General features: G+C 46.5%; 2 protein-coding genes and 1 long non-coding RNA gene across 3 annotated transcripts in view; 2 read left to right on the top strand and 1 right to left on the bottom strand.

The window, feature by feature from the left end:
* LOC130516847 (stromelysin-3-like) overlaps nt 1-826 on the top strand; it is a 98394-nt gene extending 97568 nt beyond the window's left edge. The window contains exon 9 of the transcript XR_008947598.1: nt 814-826. The gene's annotated coding sequence lies outside the window, so the exon portion shown is untranslated. The remainder of the gene's footprint in view (nt 1-813) is intronic.
* Nucleotides 32-1667, bottom strand: LOC130516859 (uncharacterized). The gene is made up of 2 exons (XR_008947599.1): nt 1536-1667; nt 32-346 (listed from the first exon to the last, which is right to left on the bottom strand). It is a non-coding gene; the product is annotated as an uncharacterized LOC130516859 (long non-coding RNA).
* chd1 (chromodomain helicase DNA binding protein 1) lies at nt 1517-17899 on the top strand. The gene is made up of 36 exons (XM_057018146.1): nt 1517-1727; nt 3119-3232; nt 3472-3679; nt 3789-3899; nt 3982-4178; nt 5292-5560; nt 5790-6015; nt 6557-6657; nt 6748-6926; nt 7034-7155; nt 7913-8129; nt 8217-8306; nt 8393-8583; nt 9420-9608; nt 9727-9883; nt 10103-10255; nt 10337-10408; nt 10480-10629; nt 11197-11345; nt 11497-11593; nt 11666-11761; nt 11996-12166; nt 12234-12394; nt 12479-12520; nt 12590-12723; nt 12936-13074; nt 13164-13314; nt 14111-14233; nt 14520-14681; nt 14753-15007; nt 15072-15203; nt 15289-15467; nt 15578-15677; nt 15745-15796; nt 15882-16125; nt 16698-17899. The coding sequence occupies exons 2-36, from the start codon at nt 3180-3182 to the stop codon at nt 16972-16974; spliced, it is 5349 nt and encodes a 1782-aa protein (XP_056874126.1). The 5' UTR covers nt 1517-1727; nt 3119-3179; the 3' UTR covers nt 16975-17899.
* The last annotated feature ends 340 nt before the right edge of the window (nt 17900-18239 follow it).

The raw sequence follows: 18239 nt of genomic DNA, 5'->3' as shown, positions 1-18239 counted from the left end.
CACAATAAAAGCACAATATGAAACACAGAGATGGAGAGTAGAGACAGTAAATCATTTGCTCCACAAATTTAATAATTGTTGAAAGAACACCACCAAATATAAATACAAGTAATAAATAGTATATTACATTAAGGCTCTCGTAGCTTTAATGTAACATGATGTTCAGCAGGCTTCAGACTGTCCCAGAGACTGGACACACTGTCGTTGAGGGCTCCCATGCCTGATGTCTACTGGTCCTACTGGGCAGTTCATCTTGGCTCCGTTTCCTTAGACAGATGCCATTTTAGCAGCATCTAGGGAAACCAGTGCTGCAGGGCTGGTCCAGGGAGAGCTACACGATCTACATCTGCATACAGACAGCATCTTCAGGCCATTGAAAGACGTCATATCTGTAGAAAACAGCTTTGGCAGTGAAACACCTCCTGCAGGTGACCCGGAGCCGTTCCACCCCAGAACTAACTAAACTGAATAATGATATTAGAGACTATTTACAAGTCTTGAGACAAATGGAGTCACAGAGCTGCTGCATGTCCCATCAGGATCACTTTCTGTTTTTATTGATTGACCAGTGTCTGTGTTACAAATATTCTCTGTGAGGACAGAGAGAGACAGAGAGGCTATAGCCACTGGTGGTTCTGGGATACTGGGGCCAACAGGACTGGTCATTGTAGGACAGGAGTGAGAGGAGTCAGTATAATCAGGAGTGAGAGGAATCGTTATAAACACGAGTGAGAGGAGTCGTTATAAACACGAGTGAGAGGAGTCGTTATAAACACGAGTGAGAGGAGTCGTTATAAACACGACTGAGAGGAGTCATAAACAGGAGTGAAAGGAGTCGTTATAAACACGAGTGAGAGGAGTCGTTATAAACACGACTGAGAGGAGTCATGAACAGGAATGAGAGGAGTCGTTATAATCAGGAGTGAGAGGAGTCGTTATAATCAGGAGTGAGAGGAGTCGTTATAATCAGGAGTGAGTAGTAATACAAACAGAGTGAGAGGAGTCGTTATAAACAGCAGTGAGTAGTAATACAAACAGGAGTGAGAGGAGTCGTTATAAACAGCAGTGAGAGGAGTAATACAAACAGGAGTGAGGGGAGTCGTTATAAACAGGAGTGAGTAGTAATACAAACAGGGGTAAGAGGAGTCGTTATAATCAGGAGTGAGTAGTAATACAAACAGGAGTGAGTAGTAATACAAACAGGAGTGAGAGGAGTAATACAAACAGGAGTGAGAGGAGTCGTTATAAACAGCAGTGACAGTAGTAATACAAACAGGAGTGAGGGGAGTCGTTATAAACAGCAGTGAGGAGTAATACAAACAAGAGTGAGTAGTAATACAAACAGGAGTGAGTAGTAATACAAACAGGAGTGAGAGGAGTAATACAAACAGGAGTGAGAGGAGTAATACAAACAAGAGTGAGAGGTGTTGTTATTAACAGGAGTGAGAGGAGTCATTATAAAAAGGAGTGAGAAGAGTAATATAAACAGGAGTGAGAGGAGTAATACAAACAGGAGTGAGAGGAGTAATACAAACAGGAGCGAGAGGAGTCGTATCAGATGCTGCTGCTGTAACTGCGCTGTTACGTCATTAATCCGAGGTTTCCTCCACTAGTGAACCGTACGGCGTCATGGCGGAGGCCGGTTGTTGGAAGATCTTGGATTGAAATGCCATCTATCTTCAGTTGCGGTTGACCGTCGTCTTTTTGGCTTCGCTATCGTCTCGGAGGTATTTGATATTTAAAAATGACGGAAAACATCCACATCACGACATTTCTACCGAGCTGAATTTTTCCAAGTTGTGCTCGATGACTGGAAGGTAGAGCTAACTAGCGATAGCAACAATAGCATTAGCTCGCCCACTACCTCGGTAAAAGAAGAAAGGACCCACGAACCGGGAAGATAGTTCCAGACAGCAGCTGAACTGGATCTCCCCGGGTGGTTTCGGCTCACGCTCGGTGCCACACGGAAAGGAGATATATGCGACTTCTGTGGGAAAGTGGGCTATCTTGTATGATGAGGTAGTAAAACCCGCGAGAACTGGACTGTGAATGAAAACAAGATGGTAGAGGTTTAAGTTGGGTTAGCGAATTTGCCTTACTGCTTTAATAATGAACACGAAAGCGGGATTTAAAATTCTAGCCTATGGCTTAAGTAGAAATTTGCATATTCACAAATCGCTGCGAGTAAAGCGGGATTTTGCGTCTATCAGCAATACGAATAATTCGACGATTCCAAGCAGCCAAAGTAGTCCAAAGTTTTCTCCTTGGGTTAGCATGTATGCTAGCCTCGTGCCTGGCGATGCGGCTTGACAACATCTCCAGACGCTGCATTTGCTGTCTTTAAGTGAGCCACTTTGACCCAGATAGTACAGCACAGCGCGTCCAGACAAGACTTTTGCTCATTCGTTTCACGTTTGATGGGTTCACATGTGAAGAATCACAACAGTACCGTGGTTCTGAAAGCACTGTAGCGGTGAGGTCGAATTCACTGGACTTTGCGGTGTTTATTGCAAGTGTGGTGGGATGTTTTGCGCTGACAGCTCCGTTAGCTGTGGACGCATTGTTGCTAACGCTCCCCGCCAAGAGATGGGTCGTTAGTAGCCGCTGCTGGCTACACACTTCTGGGGGTCCTTCCAAAGACCACATGTTGGCAGAAACGGCTTAAACCCGTGTCTAGCTAGTGGCCCGATCTGTAGAAGCCGCAACTCTGCTTTATTTTTCGGTGCTAGTTTGTTTTCACGAGTGTGTTTTTTGGTTGTGGCGGAGCTCCGTTGATGGGGAGAACACGCCGCTGCGCAGGCCTGGTAGGCCTCTGCTGGGGAACAAACACAGTTCCTGTTAGATCAGGTGCTTTCGCCTCCCTGTCCTCGGCTAGACCCGTGTTTTGCCCGGTAAAACCAGCGTGTCTGGTCTGGTAGAGGCCAAGACATCGGCATCTGTCAGAACTGATCGAGCGTCTGTGGAACCACATTGTTGATCACACCAACATTAACTTTTAGAACAGTTCCTCCGTGTGCACAAGCCAAGCTAAACATATGACCGCAATCATCTCGCTGGTAGCAGTATGAGCATGTCTAGCACAACAGTTCTCATCTGAAACCTCGTCTTCTTTTTAAAGGTGACTACGTGCAGCATAATAATTTAGGTTGTCAGGGGTATCTGCAGTTTTGGACTTCACCATGGCTGGATGCAGCGAGGATGAGAGCCTGAGCAACAGCAGTGGGGAATCAAGGTAGACCACAAACTGCGATTTCTGATTACTGAGTGGGGATGTTTTATTTCTGCAGCCGCCACCAAAATAAATCATGACACGTGTAGAACATGTCTACATAGAACTGTTATTTTAGACCCTTTGTGTTGTGAATTTCTCAATTCTTTGTGGAGATCAGCCTCCACGTGTTTGTGTCTTTAATAATTGGAAGGTGCCCATAATTTGATGATCCTCAGCAACAACATTGCTTTGTTCCGCAGTAACTCTGATGATGAATCTGGTTCTGGATCAGCTTCGGGGTCCGGGTCCGGTTCGAGCTCCTCTTCCAGCTCGTCCAGCAGCAGCAGCCAGTCAGGAAGCAGCGATTCAGGTAGCGGTTCGGACTCTGGCAGTCAGTCCGATTCTGACACTGAAAAATCCAAGGAGAAGATGGAACCATCAAATAAGTCAAATATTGATGGAGCCGAGGTAAATACGAGCAACAAGCAAATGTTTATCCCACCTGGAGCACAGCAGGTTTTCAGGGTTGGCTCGCTTCACACTGACCCACCCTGGACACTGTCTTCATTGGTTGCAGTTTTGGAAGTCTAACCCAAGTATCCTAGCAGTGCAAAGATCTGCTATGCTCAGGAAACAACAGCTTCAGCAGCAGAAGCAGAGGCCAACTTCCAAAAGTGGATCTGATGAGGTTAGTTTCCAACAACTCTTTCTTCTCCTGGTGAGAGAGAATCACTAGATTCTATCCTTTTATTCATGATGGTCTGTTTTAGGAGTCTTCCAGCAGTGATGAATCGGACTCATCGAGCAGTTCCAGAAAGAGGAGAAATTCCCGTTCCTCTGACTCTGGGTCTGGCTCTGACTCTGACAGTAGTTCTGGATCTGACTCTTCAGCTGAAGACAACAGCGATGAAACGGCCTCGGATTATGAACCGGGCCACAAAATCAAGAGTAGAAAGCCTCCAACCAAGTAAGTGGACGCTGGTCCCCGTCGGATCACATTTCTGTCACGTTTCCTTTGTAGCTTCAGATTTGATTAGTAAGTGAAACAGGTGCTTCCCACCAGAGTTTGGTGAAAATGTGAGTATTCTGTAATCCAGTTGCACATCCTGATCACCAATAAGTCCAACTGTGTTGGGCTGAGCTGGTGCTTTGTCCCCTGTGTTTATCATAAAGAGCAACTAGCACAAAGCAGTAAAGGAACATTAGAATCAATCACTTTTGGGTTGACCAGGGTCACAGGGTGGCTGCCATAATGATGAACTTCCAACGCTCTTTCCAAGCGAGATGTTCCAGCATTTTAGACTCATCCTGGAGCGTTTACTTGTTCCTGTGTTGGCCCTCACAGTCTGACAGAGCTTCATCCCTTGGTTTGTGTCGGGTTGTCCACCGAGACCTGTTGATGTCCCCCCAGTACTGAACTCATTCATGTAGTTGTAGTTTTCAAGCGTTCCCTCACCACTTTCTCAGGTAGTTTCACTCTGGACAACTTGGTAGTGGGTGTGATGGTGCCGTAGATTACCCTGAGAGCACCGGTACCATCCACACTACTAGCACGATACTAGTAGCACTATTATCACCATTGGTAATAAGCGTTATGTAGGTACGATGATGCTGGCTATTCCAAGGACATCCGGTAGTTTATGGACAATGGTTGGGATGCTAGATTTGGGTCAGTTGTGTAGGGCAGGTGCTGACCGGGGGCATCATTTGAATCTGAAAGTAACTGTTGTTGCTGCTACCAGAAGTGGATGCTCTCCACCCCTACAGATGGATGATGGAGCGTAATCAGGGCCTTCTCGTTAATCTCCTGACTCCTCATAGATACAAGTAAAACTGGAGCTACTTCATGAGTAAGAGTAAGGTTTAGGAAAAGCAAAAGTTATGGCTTTGATTATAGTGCCGTTGGTGTATTTGTTAGCCATTGTGGGGGAGTATTTAGCCTGGGGGCTGCACTCCTGCACCTCACTCCCTACCAACACATTGATGATCGGCAGCAAATTCATCTTTACGGTTTTTCCTGACGGATTCTCTTTCCTGGCACTAATAAGTCTGTTCCTCATCGCACTCTCTTGTGTTTCAGGATGAATTTTCGCAACGGGAAGAAAAGCAGCAGCCAGAAGAAAAAAGCTCAGAAGGGTTCTTCTTCTGAGGACGAGTGTGAAAACAAGGTGGTGTCGTCGGGCCCCCGGCGGCAGGCCACAGTCAACATCAGCTACAAGGAGGATGAGGAGCTGAAGACGGACTCGGACGATTTGGTGGAAGTTCTGGGGGAAGATGTCCCCCAGCTGGAGGAGGACGAGTTTGAAACGGTGGAGAGAGTCATGGACAGCAGGATAGGAAGGAAAAGAGGTAGAAAACACAGTGACGTCGGTCTGCTCTACCATCATCAAAGATGAGAAGCACAAAACCTTTTGATCTGCTTTGCTCCAACTTCAGAACTACGACTCATTTACTGGTCTACGGATACACTCAGATCCTATTTCGTCCATTTTATCTCCCGAAATGTGTAAAGTCCTAAGTTTCTCTTCCGGAGTGTCCGTGTCTTACTTGACCTGTAATCTGGTTCTCTGTCCCACAGCAATAGGAAGTGCAACCACTGTATATGCCGTGGAGGCTGATGGAGATCCCAACGCTGATTTCAGTCCCAGCAAGGAGGCAGGTGACGTCCAGTACCTGATCAAGTGGAAGAACTGGGCCCACATTCACAACACCTGGGAGACAGAGGAGACGCTCAAGATGCAAAACGTCAAAGGCATGAAGAAACTGGACAATTACAAGAAGAAAGACCAGGAGAAGAAGAAATGGTGATGAGAACTATTGGCGTTTCTTTGTAATGCTTTCATGGTGCTCTGGCAGTAAGAGCCCACATCACCCGTGAAGCCAGGCTGACCGGGGCTTCACACACGCACATTCACGGACGCGTGCATGACTGTCAAAACTAGCTTCCTACTAAGCGGGTGTTATTTATTATGCAAATTAAAGACTGGATCAACTAAATAGTCTTTGTTCATGCATGTTAGGCAAATATCTGAACACTTTGCATGAGCTCTTCTGAACGCAGAAACAATTCTCTCAGGCGTCTTGAATCAAAATAAAACCATTATATTTTATTGTTTAGGAATCAAAGCTATTTAAATGTTCACCCTGCATGTTTCAGCACTAAAACCTATAAAAACTCTGGTAAAGAGTGATATGTTGATTCAGGGCAGCGGTGGCCGGCTGGCAGGCGTTTAGAATGATCACATGATGTCTTTAAACGAACACTTTGGGCTCGGACTGCTGACCCATCCTAAACACTTTTACTGTTTGAACTGTAAAATGGTGACGCTTGGATATTCTCCACAGGTTAAAGGCAGCTTCTCCAGAGGACATCGAGTACTTGAACTGTCAGGACGAATTAATGGACGACCTGCACTCGCAGTATCAGCTCGTAGAGCGAATCATCGGTGCGTCATCGGCTGATTATCAGCCGCTCCTCATCAACATCTGGTGCCACTAAAGTCAGTGGTGGTTAATATTCGGCTTTCTGTTGACAGGCCATTCTAACCAGAAGTCTGCTGCGGGGTACCCTGACTACCTGTGTAAGTGGCAGGGGCTGTCATACTCGGAGTGCAGCTGGGAAGATGGAGCTTTGATTGCCAAGAAGTTTCAGAAATGCATTGATGACTACATGAGTAGACACCAGTCCAAGACCATTCCATCCAGAGACTGTAAGGTACAGCAAAACAACGCCTCCCTCTCTGTCAGCATGCTGGGCTGTAGTCTTGTTACCCCCTCAGAAACGGTTGTGGTTTCTGATCTGACTCCTCTTTATTGTGTTAGGTTTTGAAACAGAGGCCCAGGTTTGTGCCCATGAAGAAGCAGCCGTCGTTTATAGATGATGGACTGGAGCTGCGAGACTACCAGCTGGACGGTTTGAACTGGATGGCTCACTCCTGGTGCAAGTATGAATCAGCAATACTTCACCCACTGACAGACGCCGTTTCACACTCTAGTTGTTGTTCACTGATTTCACAGAAATCACGTCATTTCAGTCCCGTTGTCTCAGACCTGCTTTGATACTTTTAGATGTGTGCTAGTGCTCCACCACTGTCCAGCATTTACTCTGCCTGTCATTCTGTCATAACAACGTTGAGAGCTTCACTTACACCAGTATTGCTGTCATTATATTGAGTGTAAATGGAGTGTAGAGAGGGAACCTGCAGTTACTGTACCATCAGATGTGCGTTCTGGTGCCTTTACACACCTCTGTTGGTACCGTACTGTACATCTCCTCCTTCTCTGGTTCGGGAGGAGAGGAGGAGGAGAGAGAAGCAGAACCAAGATGTTAACCTATTACACCACCCTGACCCTGTAAGAAGCTCATCAAAGCATCAACAGACCATTTTGTCCTGTAGGTTCTCCTCCACGGGGAGAGACGAGGCTCAGGTCTGCAGTTGCTGCTGTCTCTGACTTTAGCACACAAGACAAATCCTTTCTAAAGGAGCAACACTTGAATGGCTTTTGTTGGATTAACTAGTGTTGATAGTATCACATCGCCTTTAAATTGAAAATGACATCATTGAAGCATCAATGAGTAAAATGTCTGCAGTCCTGCAACATGAATGCAGCTTCCTGACAGAGCAGTGAGACACAGCAGAACCATGTTACAATGCTTAAATAGGAGCTAAATGCATTTGTTCTGTCCATGTTTATTCACAGAGGCAACAGTTGCATCCTGGCTGATGAGATGGGTTTAGGGAAGACCATCCAGACCATCTGCTTCCTCAACTACATGTTCAATGAGCACCAGCTCTATGGGCCCTTCTTACTAGTGGTTCCTCTCTCTACACTGACGTCCTGGCAAAGAGAAATCCAGCTGTGGGCCCCTCAGATGAACGTTGTAGTTTATCTTGGAGATATTAGCAGCAGAAATATGGTGAGTCTGTCTTTCTGTCTGCAGTATCTGTGTAGGGGGGAGAAAACATGGACCCACTGAAAGCTTCTGTGGGTTTTTTTTTATTAGATCCGGACCCATGAATGGATTCATGTTCACAGCAAGAGAATGAAATTTAACATCCTCCTCACAACATATGAGATTCTTCTCAAAGACAAGGTCAGCATCTTCATCACTCTAAGATCATTTCTGACAGGTACAGGTTTCTGTTATTTGATGTAAAAGTGTGGAATGTGTGTGTCCAGTCATTCCTGGGCAGTGTAAACTGGGCCTTCATCGGTGTAGATGAGGCACACAGACTGAAGAATGATGATTCGCTCCTCTACAAGACCATGATGGAGTTCAAGTCCAACCACAGGCTGCTTATCACAGGAACACCCCTGCAGAACTCTCTAAAGGAGCTGTGGTCCCTTCTGCACTTCATCATGCCTGACAAGTAGGTGCAGACTCTCATTGTCCTGCCTGTGTGTCCAAGTCTTGTTTCAGTGTTCTGGGAGGTCAGACACGTTCAATCAACAGGTGGAATGGGTACGAGGAGTGATTTCAGCTGATACTTAAAACAAATATTCAACTTGAAACACTGAATAATAACATCCAGTATACAAGGATAAAACATGTTTTCTGATTTGTCACAAATCGAACATTAAATTGAATCAAAACTACACCAAAAGGCAATTGTATTTAATGTTGATGTCACTGACTATTGTGGTCTTTATTGTTGTTGTCGGAAGTCTCCTACCCTGACATCTTTGTGGTCAATGACCTGATGAAATGAACTCTTGGAGTGCAGCATTGTAAATTCCAAACACTGACCAGCTGCTTCATTTAACACTGGCCCACTACACACTTGGTGACCTCCAGCTCCAGACTTTAGTGTGTTGCTAAAGGACATTTCAACATCTAGTAGAGGACCAGTCTACCACCTGAGCTGCAGCCAACCCAGTTAATGTGGTCCCAATGAAGGAAGCTATAACCACAAATATCGTCATTGCAAATATCCGTGGTGGCAGCTCTGTAGAATACTGCACTAAAACATCAGTATTTGCATTCTATCAAACTTTGTGCCCCATTAGCAAAATCGTGCATTTGTGTAGCTGGAGTTCCCTTTACACTTGTAATTGACCTTTGTAGGTTTATGGCGTTATAACACATCATGTTGTCTGATGGCAGACTGAGCTGAATAAACACGTCTAACATAAAAATGCTGATGGAGAGTTTTGAGGTGACGGTGCTGCGGTTCTGAAGTATTGACTGACTGTCTGTGTTGCTGAGGTTTCACTCTTGGGAGCTGTTTGAGGAGGAGCACGGTAAAGGAAGAGATTCAGGCTACACCAGTCTACACAAAGAGCTGGAGCCTTTCCTGCTCCGGAGAGTCAAGAAGGACGTGGAGAAATCTCTTCCTGCCAAAGTGGAGCAGATTCTACGCGTGGAGATGAGCGCTATCCAGAAACAATATTACAAGTAAGAGCTTAGTTCTACGCAGGGGTTCCCCACATGAACGACGTGCAGACATGAAACCCATGAAAGTACTGACCCCATGAAGCTTTGAGTAAAATCTGACCTTTCTGCCTGTAATCAGATGGATCCTGACCAGGAACTACAAGGCTCTGAGTAAAGGTGTCAAAGGCAGCACATCAGGGTTCCTGAACATCATGATGGAGCTGAAGAAGTGCTGTAACCACTGTTACCTTATCAGACTCCCAGAGGACGACTTAAACAAAACTGAAGCCCTCCAGGTTGCTACACACTCTCATTTATTTGCATTTTAGTTGACTTTTTATGTTAGAACAATAATAAAATGTAAATGTGATAAGTTGGTTTCATTGTTGTTCTCCTATATTGTAGCCATGCGTGTGGTTTGTGCCTAATCTACATCATGTCATTATTCATTCATTCATTTGTGCTGGTTGTCAATAAATATGGATCCATAATAAGCTGTTTCTATTCTCTCAAAGCAACTGGTGCGCAGCAGTGGGAAGCTGGTTCTGCTGGACAAGTTGCTGATCCGTTTGAAGGAGCGTGGCCACAGAGTTCTCATCTTCTCTCAAATGGTTCGGATGCTGGATATCCTTGCTGACTATCTGAGGAGCCGACAGTTCCTCTTTCAGGTAAGTGCACGCTGACCTCACCCAGAGGTGAGACACCCCTGGCTAGAAATCCTGACATTTATGTTTTCAAACGGTGTCCAGAGGTTAGATGGATCCATCAAGGGGGAGATGAGAAAGCAGGCATTGGACCATTTTAATGCTGAGGGCTCAGAGGTGAGTGTGGATACAGAAGTCAGTCTCTTATTCTAGCAGAAGTGGGTTTTCAGCCTCTCTTTGTCTCTCAGGACTTCTGCTTTCTGCTATCAACACGGGCGGGTGGTCTCGGTATCAACCTGGCATCCGCTGACACAGTAGTCATCTTTGACTCGGACTGGAACCCCCAGAATGATCTGCAAGCTCAGGCCAGAGCTCACAGGATCGGACAGAAAAGACAGGTAATATGCCTGAAAAGGTAGAGTTACTATCTGCTAAAACCCCATCTGGGATATTTCCAGTAAGCTGCTGCAGACCAGTGTTTGTAGATGTCGAATCTGTGGTCCAAAATTCTGCTTTGGCCAAGAATGACCTTCAGACTGAGCTTCTGACCCCCCTGAATAGCAGCTAAATGTAGCCTCTCACTGTTGGACCTAACCAGAAATGAGGCCCATACCCATGTCTTCAGGCCGTTCGGGGTGTAAGTAAGCCCACCGGTTCCACCGGAACAGGTGGGGAACACTTGGCTTCACACAGTCAAAGTATCAAAGGCAGCGTGGTGATCAAATGATCGGGGGGCTTCTGATGTGCATCCTGACCGTTAGTCCATCCTGGACCTTGGTCATCAGACCAACTGGGATTTCCCCCAAAATCCTTGGGATCATAGTCAATAATCTGCCTCCTCAGCCTGCAAGGCTTCCCCTCCTACATGCAGCGTCATTCTTATTCTTTTCACAACACCTTTGTGTTGGATTTGCTTGTCTGTGATCTTAGCTCTGTGTGAGTTCACGCTGTTGTTCACACCACAGGTGAACATCTACCGTCTGGTGACAAAAGGCTCAGTAGAGGAGGACATTATCGAGAGAGCCAAGAAGAAAATGGTGTTGGACCACCTTGTCATTCAGAGGATGGACACGACTGGAAAAACTGTACTTCATACTGGTGCTGCTCCATCCAGGTGAGTAACCTTGTGAAGCTGACTGACTCCTCTTTACCTGGAACCAACAACTGAGCTAAAAGGTGCCAGCTTTGGTTCCCATTGAAGCAGCCGCTCATGATGGTGTTGTTGGTCGCTGTTGTTACCTGCTGATATTTTATTTGGTTCATAGTTCAGCACCGTTTAACAAGGAGGAACTGTCCGCCATCCTCAAGTTTGGTGCAGAGGAGCTTTTCAAGGAGCCAGAGGGGGAGGAACAGGAGCCACAGGTATGGGCCGTGTCGTACAGTCATGTTGTTGAAAGAAACGCACTAATGGAATATAATCTGTTATGATCACAGGAAATGGATATTGACGAGATCCTAAAACGAGCAGAGACCAGAGAGAATGATCCCGGACCCTCAACAGTGGGAGAAGAATTACTGTCCCAGTTCAAGGTAGAACTAAAGGAAGAGAGCTTCATAGATACTCCAGTATTAAACAGCTGTTACTCAACAGCTTTAGTCAGGTCGAGTTCAAACTGAGTAATGGAATTTGAGATTGTTAATCAAATCAGTTCTAGAGTTTATGCCTGCTATGAATCTTGTAGCCACAGCAGTAGTGAAGGCCGGGCCGGTGACTGATCAGGATGTTGGTCTGTTTGAGTGTTTGAGCTGTGGGTGTGACTTCAGGTGGCCAACTTCACCATGATGGAAGAGGAAGAAATCGACTCCGAGCGCAGCCAGAGAAGTTGGGATGACATCATTCCTGAGGAGCAGAGGAGACGTCTGGAGGAGGAGGAGAGGCAGAAGGAGCTGGAGGAAATCTATTTGTTGCCACGGATGCGGAACTGTGCCAAACAGGTACTGTGAGGCCATTTACTGTTTCTGCTGGAGGACTGTTAATTCCTAATGGAGTTTGTGTGAACAGATCAGCTTTAACGCCAGTGAGGGCCGCCAGAGTAGAAGCAGGAGGTACTCTGGCTCCGACAGCGATTCCCCATCAGACCGCAAGAGGCCAAAGAAACGAGGACGTCCTCGCACGATTCCACGGGAGAACATCAAGGGCTTCAGTGATGCTGAAATTCGGAGGTGCTTAGATTCTCTCCTCTTCATCCTTAGTTCATCTTTATGCAGCCTGCTCAAATTTCCTCTTTTTTTCTTAAAAAATGGCAGATTTGTGAAGAGTTATAAAAAGTTTGGAGAACCACTGGAAAGGTAAGATGCTTGTTTTCCTCTGAAGTCTCCAGCTAAAACTCTGAGCTAACCCTGACGTGTCTCATTTAGGCTGGACGCCATCGCTCGTGATGCAGAACTGGTAGATAAATCTGAACACGACTTGAAGCGGCTGGCAGAGACGGTTCACAACGGCTGCGTGAGAACGTTGCGGGAGAACCCCTGTGGACCAGAGAAGACCTCAGGTGGGACACGTCTTTGCATGCTAATTTACCCTTTGTCTTCTTTGACGCTCGCTCCTCAGTGAGATTTAACCTTTAGCCATTCCAGCCGTCACCCTCACACATCCTTACACATCTTACATGTGTGCAGATGTGAGGAGGGAATAAAGGATCTGAAAATGTGAGAGTGGAGAGTCCATTGAGTTTATCGCACATGTGTCTAATTTGACCTTCAGGAGGAAAAAGGGGGAAGGTGAAAGGGCCGACATTCAGGATCTCTGGTGTCCAGGTCAACGCTAAACTTGTGATCTCTCACGAGCAAGAACTGGCTCCACTGCACAAGGCCATCCCCGCGGACCCTGAGGAGAGGAAGAAGTCAGTTTGTGCTCTCTGGCTTTATCTTTGAATACCCTGATGAGGGCTTCACCAGTGCTGAGGTGTAACGGGTGCATGTATTTCTTCAGGTACATGATTCCGTGTCACTCAAAGGCAGCACACTTTGACATTGACTGGGGAAAGGAGGACGACTCCAGCCTCTTGATAGGGATTTATGAGTATGGCTATGGCAGCTGGGAGATGATCAAAATGGACCCTGACCTCAATCTGACGCATAAGGTGAGTTCAAGCAGGTTTCTGCAGTGACGATGACAACTTCACGTCCAGCTAGTTAGCCTGTCCTCCTGTTATGAAACCTGTTGGACACACCAGTCTCCACGTGGTGTCATTGGGCTTTATTCAAGGAGACGCTGGGCCCCACCATGCAGGCGCTCTGAGGAGGGTAGAAGGTCTGATCTTGATTCTGCACAAAATCTAACCCGGTCTCATTGCAAATCCTTGGCTACTCCCGGAGCGGAGCTGTTGATTGGATGTTTTTTAATGCAGTTGCTCACTTACTGTTGTCGTCTATGGGCCTGTGGCTTTAAGTTTTGGTTTTAGAGAAAACAAAGCCGCTCTGTTGGGTAAAGGCTCATGTGACTGACTAAACCATTCGCATGGTTTTCAGCTTTTCTCTGACTTTGAGCAGAATGAGGGTTCAGACATTCTGCTGCCCGTTGTCAATCAAGAGACCCTTTTTTCTCTTTACATCAGGCCATAAATGTTTTCTCTTCATGTCCTAAAGACTCTGGACCACAGAGCTGCTCAGCTCTGTGGTCCAGAGTCTTAACTGACTTACACACTCTACTACCAAACATTCATGACAAAATTTCCCAGCACCTCCAGGCTGCCACCACCCATCCATATCTGTTGTGCTCATCCTCTTACATGTTTGTCTGGCATCAGAAGAAACCTGAACAGTGTGTTTGGCCTTAACCCTGCCAGAATTACTGTCAGCTGTTGCTCTGCCACATCATTTTTAGATTTCCCTTTTCTTGATTTTGTGTGTGTGTGTGTGTGTGTGTGTGGTATTAAGCTCTTGCCAGATGATCCTGATAAGAAGCCTCAGGCAAAACAGTTACAGACCAGAGCCGACTACCTCATCAAGCTGCTGAGTAAGCACCTGGCCAGGAAAGAAGCGCATAAACAAACGGGGACGGTGAGACGCTGTTCTGCCTTTCTTCATTTGGTTTATGTTGTACTATCTTCTACCTGAGAGCCCAACACATCCTCACAGTAATGGGCTTAAAGGTGGGGTGTGGGGAGACCGTTTGTATAGTGGGCGGGGCCTCAGGGTCTGCAGGGGTGATGTAAGGGCTCCGCCTGGTCTGTAGGTGAGTGTTGGTACTGATCAGACGGACAGACAGCCGACCCTTAAGCTCACTCACAACTGTTGGGCCTCAATACGGAGATGAGCCGTCACATGATGATCTTCACTTGTGTAGGCCAACTCACGGAAACGAAAGCCAAGAAGCAAAGCTAGCAAAACTGTGAAGCCAGCTAAGACGGATGATGTGATAAAGAGCGCGTCCTCAGATCCTTCATCAGACAAGAGGTCTGACGATGACGAGGACGACGATGACGATGATGACGACATTGAGGAGAAGGTAAGGCCAGCTCCAGGCTTGTCCAGCATCTCCGATAAGGAGGCGATGTGACGTGGTTTAAATGTTTGCAGGTGACGGTGAAGACGCTGAGCAGACGAAGTCGCGAAAACGTGGTGGTGAAAGAGGAAGACGAAGATGAAGGAGAGCCCAAACAAGAAGAGCTCTCCTCATCTGGAGAGAGGGAATTCAAACGGAGAGAGACGAGAAAGGAAGGCAAAAAGGATAAGAACGACAGCTGGGACAGTAAAGAGGGCAAAGAGCTCAAAGAAAGGAAAGAGCTGAAGCCAGTGGAGGCGGCACAGAGGCAGGAGGACGGCCTGGAGAAGGTAAACCCTCGCAGCTACCTGTGAATGTGGGATAAACACAGCTAATTATTCCTCCTCCCCTCAGGTGGAAGCAAAGGCAGAAGTACGAGAACGAGTGAAGAAAGCCTCCGATGTGCCCATTCATATAACAGCGAGTGGAGAGCCTGTCCCAGTGTCTGAGGAGCCTGAGGAACTGGATCAGAAGACCTTCAGCGAGGTGCGTTTGTAAGCTGTGGTCTGTAGCCTTAAATACAGGGAGCTCAGCTGTGGTCCAGTTCAGTAAAGGTGGATCTCTGATGCAGTGCAAAGAGAAGATGAGACCAGTGAAAGCTGCCCTGAAGCAGCTGGACCGGCCAGAGAAGGGCCTGTCGGAGCGGGAGCAGCTGGAGCACACCAGACAGTGCCTCATCAAGATCGGAGACCACATCACCGGCTGTCTGCAGAAGTATTCCAACCCAGACGAGATCAAACTCTGGAGAAAGTAAGGACACACACAAACACCAGGTCCAATGGGTCTTCAGCCATCAAGCTCTGAGCTGCACGTGCTCATGGGTGTAGTTTAACACCTGCTGTGGTCGTCCTGTTTTTCAGAAACCTGTGGATATTTGTCTCTAAATTCACCGAGTTTGATGCCAGGAAGCTACACAAGCTCTACAAACACGCCATCAAGAAGCGTCAGGAGAGTGCTCAGGTAGTGATGATGAACACCTGACGATTGTAGCCTGTTGTCTTCTCTGACGCTTCCTGTTGTTTGTTAGGCCCTGGAGCAGAACACCAGGATCATGAACACCTACAACTACAAACACACAGGTACAGAGGAGCACCTCCCACCGGCACAGAGTCTGCGTGTGTGTCACTGACACGTGTGTGTGTGTGTGTGTGTGTTTTCCCTCAGACAACGAGAGACTGAAGGACAGCATCCAGCAAGACGAGAGCAGCAGAGACAGCTGCAGCTCCGACAGACACCAGTCTTCCGGTCGATACTACGACAGCAGTAAAGACAGACACAGCTCCGAGTCCCTCAGGAAGAGTTCTGCAGCAGGAGCAGACTCCAGGAAAAGACCCTACTCTGCCTTCAGCAACGGCAAGGACCACCGGGAGAGAGACCACTACAGGCCAGACAGCAGGGACAGAGACAGGTGAGGAATGAAGACGCTGAGCGTCCCCACAGAACTCCGCCATGAACTCGTTGCCAATCAGGTGGTGGATTTAGGTTTAGAACATCCACAGTCCTGGTGGTCTGCAGCTCACCTGCATCCATCATCATCAACAGCCTGTCTAGCTGTACTACAGCTGCCGATCCAGGCCCCCATGATTGAGACATCCAAATTGCAGTGCCTGAGTTAACCAGAAGGTGATGGGGTTTTATTTTGAAAGGGTAAAAGTTCTCCCAGTTCATGCAGCTAAAGTGAAGGAGAGCAACCTTGAATCCACTCTGGGTCGTTAAAAGGCTGAGGCTGCTGTGGCTGCTTCACAGCTCTGGAAAGTGTTGTGTATTCTGTCCCCCAGGTGGTGGACTACAGGGCTCCCTCCGAGGTCTTCAGTGTTTTCATTGGTTTCACACTTTAATGTTTCCTCTCGCAACTGTCAGTTTAGACTGAAATCCTGAAAAATTGAGGCCGCCCGAAGTGTCAAGCCAAGCTGCTGCTGTCACAGCATTCTACATTTATTTTGTGTGTGTGTGTGTGTGCGCGTATGCGTGTGTGTGCAGGTTCTACAGTGATGGTAAACACAGAAAGCTGGAAGAGTACAGCTCCAGCAGGGACCATCGACTAGACACGAAGGATCATTCCCATTCAGAGCACCGCTCTACCTACCGATACCACTCAGACTGGCAAAGTGAGCCCAGAGCTGCGGGCGGTGGGCCGCGCTCCCCCCTGGACCAACGCTCGCCCTATGACTCGCGCTCCCCCCTCGGACATCGCTCACCTTTTGATTCAGACCACAAGAGCACACCAGAACAAATATGGAATAGCCGGAAAACATAACAGGAGCTGGAGGACCAGGCTCCTCACTGCAGATGCCTTACAGGACGTTCAGCTGCACCCCCCCCCCCTTCCCACAGGAGGCAGTTCACTCACAATCAGACCTATTTTTCTATTTTAACAGTTAAAAGCTGCAGCAGCTTTTTATTTTTCTAAGGGTTTTTTTTTAACACCCCGAGTGCTGCCGCCGGTTCTCTGTACCTGTCTGGACTCTCAATGTTGGCGTGTTGTCTCATATCTACCTTAATTTAAGTGTCCCAGCTCAGACTGATGTAAAGGTGTGTGCTCACCACCTCAGTACCTCATTCACAGCGTTGTCAATGTTTCCACCCGGTGTGGATTATTTAATATCTGAGCTGTAAAAAATAGACCCAGTTTCCTTTTCTAGGTCGGGGAAGACTTGTATCATGTTTTGGTAATAATAAGGTTGTAAATGTTTGTAAAATAGTAAATCAGCGGTCTTTTTTTCCTCAGGCTTATGGGATTTATTATGACTACTTTCCCCATCAACTCAGGCTTTTTGTCATTTTCAGTGAATTTCTGTATCATAGTTCTGTCATGATGATGCTTTCAGAATGTAATTTTTGGTAAAGGGAAGTCCTGTTTAGTTTTATGACCTAGATCTTTGTTCTTTTGCCTTTGTGTGGAAAATCGAGTCAAAAAGAACTTAATAGAAGCACCTGTTAGACCTTCAATAAAGTAGACCTTTTACATCCTTTACTTTCTTCACCTTTTTCTATTTACGTAGGCAATAATGTCCATTTTTCTATGCAGACGAGTATATGAAGTTACTGTTAAAGTTCACACTGTTGTACATAAATTTCCTCTATATTTTAAATGAATTTCCACTGAAAGTGCATGACTTTTTATTAACTGTTTTATATAGTTGTTTATGAAACTATTAAAATCACTGTACTCACTCATACAATGCTGTTTTTCTTTTGCCCCAGCGAAGCTGCCCTGACTCTTAGAACCTCCTTAGGGCCAATTTGTCCTCGGTGATATCAAGAAAAGGATTTAATATAAAGAAAAAGATTTAATATAAGGGGAAAAGATCAAAGAAAAGTGAGATTTTAAACCTTTTTTATCATCTTCACGAGCTTAACACGTTTCCCTCAACATTAAGATGGAAAACCTGCATTTCTAAGTGAAGTGAGTTTATTAAGAGAAGACAGGAACAGGATCAGCAGAACCAGGATCAACACACCAGATGTGAAACATCTGCATTTATGTTGGTTTCACTTCGTGTTTTCCTCTTTCAGGCAACT

Source organism: Takifugu flavidus, chromosome 20, assembly GCF_003711565.1.
Source record: "Takifugu flavidus isolate HTHZ2018 chromosome 20, ASM371156v2, whole genome shotgun sequence".
NCBI lineage: Eukaryota > Metazoa > Chordata > Actinopteri > Tetraodontiformes > Tetraodontidae > Takifugu > Takifugu flavidus.
This window is presented reverse-complemented; position numbering and strand designations above follow the sequence as displayed.